Raw genomic sequence first — 9481 nt, 5'->3', positions numbered from 1 at the left:
ACTTAGAGCCTCTAACAAGAAGCTTTGGAAAGGGTTTTCCCACGACAGCTAAGCACCGGCCTGTGGCCGGGGTCGGGAGCCCAGGGGCCTGGCCTCAGGAGGCTCTCTTCCCTCCACCCCTCCAGGGGCGTGGCCCTCTCCCAGGCAAGGACTGGCTGCTCCCTGTCCTGGCCACTGGGGACTGCGAGGCGACCTTAGGAAGTAGGAGCGTCTTGCTTGTCTCCTGGCATCCAGAGTTGCTGGTGTGCACGCCCAGCTGCGGAGCGGCCTCTCCTCTGAACACTGGAAGCCCCGACGTCTCTTGTGAAGACTGCTTGAATTATGCCCTAGTGAGCAGCCCGCCTGCCTCCACACAATCCCCAGGAGAGAGAATTATCCTCATGGGCCTCTTGCCACTTGGGACACCTATGTTCAGCCACATTAACTGCATTTCCAGTGTATGGCTCTATTTCTTCTGCTGAAGGGGGTACGGAATTTGATTGCATGTGGCATGGGGATGGTAAATGTCAGGTTCCCTTGGGACATCGATGCCAGAGAGGGTGTTTGTACCTTGCACACAGAAACAGGCGCGAGTAGGAGCAAGCTGGCATCCGCGGCTGCTAACCCGCCCTGCACGTGGCCTGTTTGCTCTCTCCGGAAATCACACACAATACAGCGGTCCTCGGACTTGCCCTTAGAGCTGTGCACGGGCTCAGCATCCACCCCACTGGTGGGCTCAGCTGTCAGGCGCAGGGCTGCAGTCTGACTGCAGGGGCCCCACTGGCTGCTGCCTGCACGGAGCACATGCGGTGCTGATTCTTAAATGACCTACTGGCTGTGACGGTGGGCGCAGGTGTCATTAAAGGAAAGGGTAACTTCAGGTCCCCTTTGGAGGTTGGAATGCTGCTGGACAGGCGGCCCGAGTCTCCGCCCCTAGCGGCTCCTTTGTCGCATCGCTGCCCCTGGAGGTGGCGCTGGGACAGGGATGTTCCCCACACTGGAGTGGGCACCACTCTCCCTGCAGTCCCACTGAGGCACAGTCCTACCGTGGCCGCGATTTCCTCGGAGGTCAAAGGAGCCTCCTGAAGGAGCGATAGTGTGAAGATACTTTTGAACGATAATTTGTGTGTGCAGTTTTGGCTCTGGTGCATCTTGTGAAATGCGCCTTTTCATGATGGATGCGAATGTGGTACTTAAATCACTAAAGCACCGTGGTCCCTGCAAAGTTCGCCCCTGGGACTGAGGAGTCCTGCGGGGATGACCTGAGGCCTCCAGCTGTGGGCCTGCGGGTGCACACAGGGCGAGCGGGGCAGGGGGCCTTGCAGAGCCTGCAGAGGAGGCACTGCCAGGGAGCACAGGACCGGGTGGCCGGCGGGCAGCGAGGCAGTGCCACTTGGGTTGGAGGAGGGCAGAGGAAGTGAAGGCATCTTTCCAGAATGAGAAAAGGTGATCCTCATAGAGCAGAGCGCAAAGCAAGCGCTCCTCAGATGTGGACGCCCATCCCCTTTTGTGAGATTTGAAGTCCATTTCAATATCACAAGTGTCTCCTAAGCAAGTGTCTTGTTGTGCCAGTCGCCACCAGATTAATGCGTGGGTCGCTAGCCAGGGATGCAATTTCCCCTCGTTAATGAGATGAATAACAATGCGTGAGCTCTGTCCTATCTGAATTGGTGTGAAACCAGCCAGCAGGGCAGACTAATAGGGTGTGCTGGTTATTTTCTGATTTGTTGAAGATAAATTGGAAATCATGAGACTCCCAATTGTGGTGTGTTGAAAGTTTTTCAACACCTGATAACGTTTAAAGAAAATTATATTCCAAACAAATGTTTTGGAGACTTCACAGCTGTAATTCTGTGAACTTAAACTACCTGCGGTAAGTCCTCCTTAATTGTGTCGCCCTGCGTGTGATTCAATGTGGGGGCGCGAAGTCTGCGCAGACCTGGTGCGGGAGATAACGCGCCTGTCCCCCCTCTTCTCCGCAGGCCTGTCAAGGTAACCTGGGTGCGAGTCGATGATGAAATGCCCCAGCACGCTGTGCTGTCCGGGCCCAACCTGTTCATCAATAACCTGAACAAAACAGATAACGGGACGTACCGCTGCGAAGCCTCCAACGTGGTGGGGAAAGCTCATTCGGATTACACGCTGTATGTATATGGTACGTGAGATGCAGCTCTCCTCCCTTAGCCGCGAGACATGTTGCTGCTGCTTGTAGTTCTCTCCCCAAGTCTTTGGTCAAGTTGAAGACCCATAACCCAGTTGTTTCCTTCAAGAAGCAGGGCCTGGGGCAGACCCCAGCGTCTCCCCTGGGAGGCGGTGCCAGGCCTATCCCTGTAATCAGGGGCCTTCCCGCCAGGACAGCGGTATCCCCAGGCACCTGGGATGGAGATGATGTGAGAACTCCAACTGTACCAATTCATGCTTTTCAGCTTAGAAAGTTTGTTCCCATTGGTATTTTCCTATGGTGCCTGGGTTAGCCTATCTCCTGCTTCGATGAGCAAACTACCCTATTTTCAGCATGAATCTGTTATATTACAAAAAGGTGTGGCAAGGCAGTAAATAAATGGGAAAAAAAGAAGGTCCTTGGTAGCTACGTTGACGACCTATAGATACTGCTTTAGACACAATTTTTTAAAAAATTTGTTTGCTTTCTTAATATCTTTTTACAGGATTGTTAAAGCATGTTACAATGAATTTCATCCTCTAGTCACATTTTAGTGAGCATCCCACCTGTGCCGGGCATTTTAAACCTTTTCCCCATTTACACCTTCCCGTCAGCTCTGTGTGTGGCGACTGTTCCCCCTTAGCTGAGGGACCACCGCCTCTCCAGGCTGATGATGACAAGCCGCGTCTCTCCTGCTCCGTGGCAGTCTCTTGGTTAGCTTAACACCAGGAAAAGCAGCCCTGAACTGACATGACACAGAATGAGTAACCATAGGCAGGAAAATGCCAGCGTCTTCTAAATATCTGAGGTGTGAGTGCACGTCTTTCTTCCTGTTAGCAGTGTAAATAACCCCACTGTAAGTGTACAAGCATACACATATACACAAACAGACATGTGAAATATTTATTTACAGCATACTTAGAACCTGGCCACTTTCCTTGTGAAGAAAAGAGAAATCACATTGTCTTTGATGAGATGGAAGAGTGCTTTACACCATATCCACAGGGATATTAAAATAAAATCTGTAGCCCATACCTGAGCTTTTTGTCCTGAGCATAATGCAAAATTAAAGGACCACTCCTCATCCCTATTTAGTAGACTTCTGAGGTCAGTGTTTGCTCACTGCCCCTGTTGTCTGTGATCTGCACACGATAGCATTCCTTCTCCCCAGTAGTTAAGGAGGTCAGAGCGAAGGAAATGACTTTTCCAGGTGGGTGCCCTACTTTTGGGTGACAATCCACAGAGCTACTCCGTCCCTCAGACTATTCACGATGTGCCACTGGCAGCGCTGGAAGGTACATGCCTCCCTCTTGCTTCCAAACTCGTCCCTCTGCTCTCTGAGTCAGGGTTTGAACCTCAGGCGGTCCCCACATTGCTGTTACCCAGGTTTAGACTTCAGTTCAGCTCTCCTTAAAAGTGCAGATTGTAAAAAGTAGTGACAGATTTCCACCAGCCTATTATATGCTTCCTTGATTCAGAAGACTCAAACATAGAAAAACAATGTTGATTTATTGTACTTGCTGCTCCTGCATCTCAAGATGAGAAACACTTTATGGGTTTGGTGGGCAGCAATATGTGGATAATTTTGGGTACTAGCTCATGGCTAGTATTTATTCCATGCTCTAGGATGACTGGCTGTATTACATGCTTAATCACCTCTGATCTCCACAATCACATCAGGAGGTAAGCATTGTCTTTATCCCATTTTACAGATGATAAAGTGAGGCTTAGAAAGGTCACATGACTTGTCAGAGTTCACAAGGTTACTAAGTCAGAGCCATGGTCTTTTGACTCCCAAGTCCACAGGGACATTTGTATCTTTCTTTGCAGTTCCTTTTATTCTCTCTGATGGCCCATAGAAAAATCCCCTCCATTCTCTCTGATGGCCCATAGAAAAATCCCCTCCAATAGAAGACTGCTCTTTTGGAATTAACTCACTGGGCCAGAGTGCATTATTGGAAAGCCAAGAAACATAGAGACCTGCATGTTAGGTTAGCACCTGTCATTCACACATGTCCCCACCAGGATAGGGCTGGTCCTTGACGAGGACCTTGTGGGATCTGCACCGTACCACCTCCTACCTACCACTGTGCCCCTCGCAGGCCTTGGAAAGCAGGCTAGAATACTCACCTGAGGTGTTGCTAGTCCGTTGATAAAATATTCTAGCAATTTGAGAAGATGGTGAATAGATTTTCTTTTCAAAGCCGATTTACTGTGCTACTACATTAACTTTCAAAGTACTTTATGAGCTAAGAGTTAACATGCCTTTACAATGTTTAATTCTCCGGAAGTAACTTCTGTACCTCGAGAATCTAGCTGCTTCGTGCCTGAGCCCCAGTTTGTTTTGTTCTGTTGCTTCTATGTGTCAAACCCAGCTCATTAGCTCCAACTCTGCATTTTTTAACTAGTGGCTCGTGTTGCTCTTGATGCTGGACACGATCTGAGCACTGAGGTTTTTTACCTGTTAGCAGAATCTAATTCATTTAGGTCACTTGAGCCAGATGTGAAGGACAACATTTTCCCCAGCAGTGAGGAAAATAATTGAAAATGTGTGATTGTCCACAAAATGAAAAGAACTGTTGACCTGAGTCTCTGCCCTCATTAGGATGGCCCAGTCCTTGTTTATAACCATTTTTTCAAATCACCTTCAGGTCCTCTTTGATTGACTGGTGGACATCACATATTTGTGCCAATATTTTTACAGACAGGTACAGAAATAGCAGTCTAGGGTGTCAGGGGAAGTCCCCAGGTACAGATGTGGCCATTCAACGATAAGTATTGTAATTGAACCAGCACATTAGCTGCCCACTGCTGGGCAGCAGGCGCCTCTCTGGGTGCAGCGGAGCTGGGGACTGGAGGGAGCGGAAGTCTTCAGTGTTGGCTTAGGGCCAGGGTGCCTTTTCTGCACCTACATGTGGGGGTGTGGGGGGTGGGGAGGGCAGTGCGTCCAGGTGAGCTGCCAGGTCACACCTGTGGCCCCTGAGAAAGTGTCTCAGGAGCAAGACTGAGCACGCTGCCTGTTCTTCTTAAAGAGTAGTTTTGAAATCACCGATTTAATGGTTTCTACTTGGAGGAGAATGAGGTTTTCTTTGTTTTTGTTTTTAGTGGATTCCTTCTAGTCTTACATGAGGCTGATTTAACAATAGCTTAAACTGCTTGTGTCCTCAACTTAAATAAATAATGTCTCCCATAAAACGCAACAACTTACTGTTGGTTCTTCACTGTCAAGTGAGCACATACGTGTGTGTCTGAGAGAAGTCCGTGAGGGACGTTAAACCTCGGATTATTGATCAGCAGTAAGAATCATTTGAAACAAGATCAAGTTTTCATAAACTTTCAGGAAGTTGTGCGAAGCTCAGTAAAGGTGCAGTGTATGATTAAAGTCTGATGTATCAATTAGACAATCTGAGAGCGCGCTTGGAGATTAAAGGACACCAGATGTGTCAGCGAGAAAAAATGGACGTGCTTTAGATAAAATTTAAAATCAAAAGCCTTCAAGTCATCTTCTGCTCTGTTACAGCGGAATGGTGGCTTAGTTCAAAGTCTTGCTGACAGTTAACACATTCGGTTTGATCATTTGGGCTTGGAATGTCTCTCTTTCATATTTGCCCTTCCCTTTTCCCCAAAACCTCAGCGCCTGGCGGAGGCTTCCCCGGGACTCCTTAGTCCTCTTGTTCACAAGGTGGAACACGCTCCTTCGGTTTCTTCCTTGTCGTCCACTTAGGTCAAGCTCTTAACATGAGCAAGGGCAACTAACTTATCAATATCGATAAGTTGTAAACTTTTATTGACTTTTGAGGAACTTGATACTTAGTGGTGGCATTCTCTCTTCTGCGTGCGGAGGCAGGAGTGGTCTCGCCTCCTGCTGGGCTGCGTGGATGGAAATGAGAGGGTTAACATTCCTAAGAGCAAGGAAGCAGGCTCCCGCCAGTCTGTGGAATTATAAAGTCAAGGACACCCATCCTGCCCTTAAGTGCTGCGGAGATGGTTTAACTTCACCTTTGAAATTGGATCCGGTGGGGGCAGTCCTATGTTTTTATTTTTCCTCCCTTCTCTACTTCACATTTCCTCATCTTCATCGACGTCATTGTTACAACACTCTTCTTAGCTCTTCCAACCATGGCTTTGGGCTTTAATTAGAAGACATAACTCTTTGGAGGAGACTTTTGGTTGTAAAGGGGAGTCATCAAACAAACATCTCAGTGTCCTCATGCCTTTGTTTTGTCATTACTGGTCATTGTTGTGTTCAGCATTGTGGGTTTGATTTTCCTTTTTTTTTTTTTATCCAGATCCCCCCACAACTATCCCTCCTCCCACAACAACCACCACCACCACCACCACCACCACCACCATCCTTACCATCATCCCAGGTACGGTACGTCATTACCATGGAAATGTCCTGCATGGTGTTGTCTTTCTGGTATGTATACAATCAGGCATACAAGTCCCCTTTCAGTCATCGGGATTTCCTTGGTCCTGCACTTTCGAACTTCAAAGACTGTGTTCTTAGGTTGAATCTTAAGGACTTCGGACAGTCTTTAACATCCAAGCGTTTAACAGCAGATCAGCTCTCTTGCAGCTTACCCACAAGAGAACCCTTTTGTAAGCATCACTATTTAAGCAGATGCTAGGGAAAGGGCAGCCTGGTCTTAGAGGACACGCTGGTGGCTGATGCTCAGCCATGGTTGTTGAATGGTAAGTATTCTGGCCTCGCGTCTTCTCCTTGTCTCCACTTCATCTTCATCCTCGTGAGTGAAAACGCACACCCTTCAACATGCCCGCATGGCCATGTTCCCAGCGCGCCGCCATCCCTCCCGCCCGAGGCCGCCTGCTGATCATGCTGCCCGTTTGGGTCGCCCGGGTGGTGACAAGATTGGAGGGAGTTGCTGCCTTTGCCGGGCGGGGCACCCTGGCTGCCCCCGGAGAAATGTGGAGGGTGGGGCCGCCGTGGCTGCCGTGACGGCTTTCTCTCTGCACCCTTTGGAGCTCCTGTTCTAAGTGAGATTCACAGTCTCCCATTCTGACCGTCACTGAGGTGGGAGCCCGCCGTCCACCCCCTTCTCGGACCCCAGCAGCTCTCACGCGGCTCGATGGTGCCCACCTGGGAGCCTTGGAGGCCTCTGTCCACCCGGGTAGGAAGGGCTAGGTGCCGTGTCCACCAGACACGCGGGATTCCTTAGGTAAGGCCTTTGCACTGCACAGAAACACGTAATTCTTTCTGTGAGAAAAACTCTGACAGATGACTTTCTGTTTCATTCTGCTGCCTGATGAGACTGCAGGTCTCTGGCCATGTGCCCCCGTAAACAGTCCTAGCGCTGGGCCTCCCTACAATCACGGCGGACTCCCCTCTCCATCCTTCCTGCCCATGCTCTTCGCCGCCCAGCTGTGGCGCATCCTGCACGGTGGCTTTCTGCAGGCACTTCCGTTCTCACCCAAGTCCGTGAGGTGGATATGGAAAAAGTCAAAGTATTCATGAAAGGGAGGCTCATCGAAACGGTTTCCTCCGCCTTCAGCGGAGCAGAGAGCTCTGAGCCAGTAGTGAGGGTGTCTGAATATTCTTTATGAAAGCAGCAGCGCCTTCACGTAGGACCTTCTGAAAGTCCATCCATTGGTGCTGTTCGCTCTAAGCTCAGTTCTGTGGAGCTGCTTTGAAGTTCTGTCTGTGCGGATTTCTGTTCCGCGTTTCCCAGCTCCTCTGTGCTCATGAGCTCGGCCTGTCGGTGTGGTGGCTGGGTGCCTCCCCTTCCTGGGTCACTGAGGAGTGCAGTGAGGTGCTCCTCCCCAGCTCCCATCCCCAGAGCATCCGTCACCCTCCACACCAGGCCACTGCCTTTATGACTTCTCACCTCTTGTCCAGGTGCCCCTCATAGGCTGCGCTCGTGTCCCTGGGTTTCCACCGCCCCTGGGAGCTGCCCTGTGGGTGTCGTCAGTTTCACCGCCGGTTCTCAGGTCCCGCACAGGGAGCCCTGCAGCGGTCCGTGCATCCTGTAGACTTGCCCACAGCCGGCTCAGTAGCTCCCTGGGGTGGGGGCGGGGGTTGGGGAACCAGCAGGCGCACCCTTCAGGGTGGCCGAGCCTGCCTCGCTGTGCAGCCCTACGTTCTCTCAGTGGGCACACTCCCTTTGTGCTGGCCTGTCTCCGGCTTCGGCTTTTTCTCTTGTTAAGACCTGGCCTCCCACCCCCTGACCCCTCCCCACAGTCAGTCTCAGTGGCCGGAGGGGCGCTTGGTCCCCAGCCCCGACTCTTCACTCCCACCCCCGCTGCTTGTACTCCGCTGCTGTCAGTTCACGCTCACGCGGCAGACCCTATGTTGAAGGGACGCTTTAAAAACAAGAGTGCTATGTTCTCCCCACATTGAAGGTGCCTGTGATAGGGCCTGTTCCAGCGTCGCTCTCTCTGCTCTCGGCCTCTCATTCAAGGTTGTGCACGGTGATCTCCCGGGCGCACTGTGGCTCCTGTGTCCGCTGCTGGCCCCTCTGCACACACATGCACTCGTGGTCGTGAATTCCCAGAGCCTCACCTGCACGCCCATGAGCAGGTCGACAAAAATTGCCACTAAAACAAATTGCCACTGGAGAATCTGCTGCCTTAACGGCTGTGATCTTACAGGCTCGCTGTGTCTTAACCAGCCGCTTTGTATCTATCTATCTTGCCCAGAAAGTACACCCGTGGAATTTAACATTGGCTCCGTTCTCCAAACAGATTAAGGGTTATGAGCTGAATGGTTCTGCGTCCCATTGGATAAAGTCCAGGCTATCCCCCGGACTTGGGTCAGTTCCTACAAATTGTCCAAACTGAGCCTTGCCAAATGGGTAGCCAAGTTCCTGTCCACGCTTCTCTCCTGCACCGCTCGGTATGTCACAGCCACCATTAGCCTTAACAGCCTCAACAGCTAGAGCCAGTGACAGTGACGTAAAGCCTGAACTTAGAGAAGCCCACAGCCATCTGTTTTGTTTTTTCCTCCCAGTCAAATGCAATAACTGCAACCCACTCCCAGGTCAGAGATTCATTATGAGAAAATGTACAAATTCAACAGAAAAATGTTTGTAAATTCCACAGGTCAGAGTTGATTTCTGGTGTCTCTGAAAGGAAGTATTCCACTGCTGCCTTCCATCCTCTGTAACCAGGACACCCAGGTTGTCCTGTTAGGGAGGCAGGCTGTCCTTGAGTTCCCTGTTGCCCCACCCTCAGAACAGCTGGAGCTTCCCCGGAGATGCTCAGAGAGCGCTGCAAACGCAGTCTGCAGGTGGCCCTGGGAGCGCAGGCGCGCAGGTGGGAGGAGCAGAGTGCTGGTCCTGCCTGGCCTGGGGGGGTCCCCTGCCTGGCAGGCAGTGCTCACCG

At 51.0% G+C, this 9481-nt stretch overlaps 1 protein-coding gene across 5 annotated transcripts in view; it reads left to right on the top strand.

The window, feature by feature from the left end:
* The window catches only part of CADM1 (cell adhesion molecule 1), a 362854-nt gene that overhangs the window by 317082 nt on the left and 36291 nt on the right, over nt 1-9481 (top strand). For 3 of the 5 annotated variants that reach the window (XM_006761547.2, XM_006761545.2, XM_006761546.2), the window contains exon 7: nt 1962-2134. In XM_006761547.2, the coding sequence (XP_006761610.1) occupies nt 1962-2134 (173 nt within the window). Of the gene's footprint in view, nt 1-1961; nt 2135-6429; nt 6511-9481 lie in introns of all 5 variants that reach the window. The other 2 variants (XM_006761544.2, XM_006761543.2) reach the window with 1 other exon arrangement.

The sequence above is a fragment of the Myotis davidii genome, unplaced genomic scaffold (genome assembly GCF_000327345.1).
Source record: "Myotis davidii unplaced genomic scaffold, ASM32734v1 scaffold97, whole genome shotgun sequence".
Lineage (NCBI taxonomy): Eukaryota > Metazoa > Chordata > Mammalia > Chiroptera > Vespertilionidae > Myotis > Myotis davidii.
The sequence above is the reverse complement of the archived record's forward strand: the minus strand, read 5'-3'. Positions and strand labels throughout refer to the sequence as shown.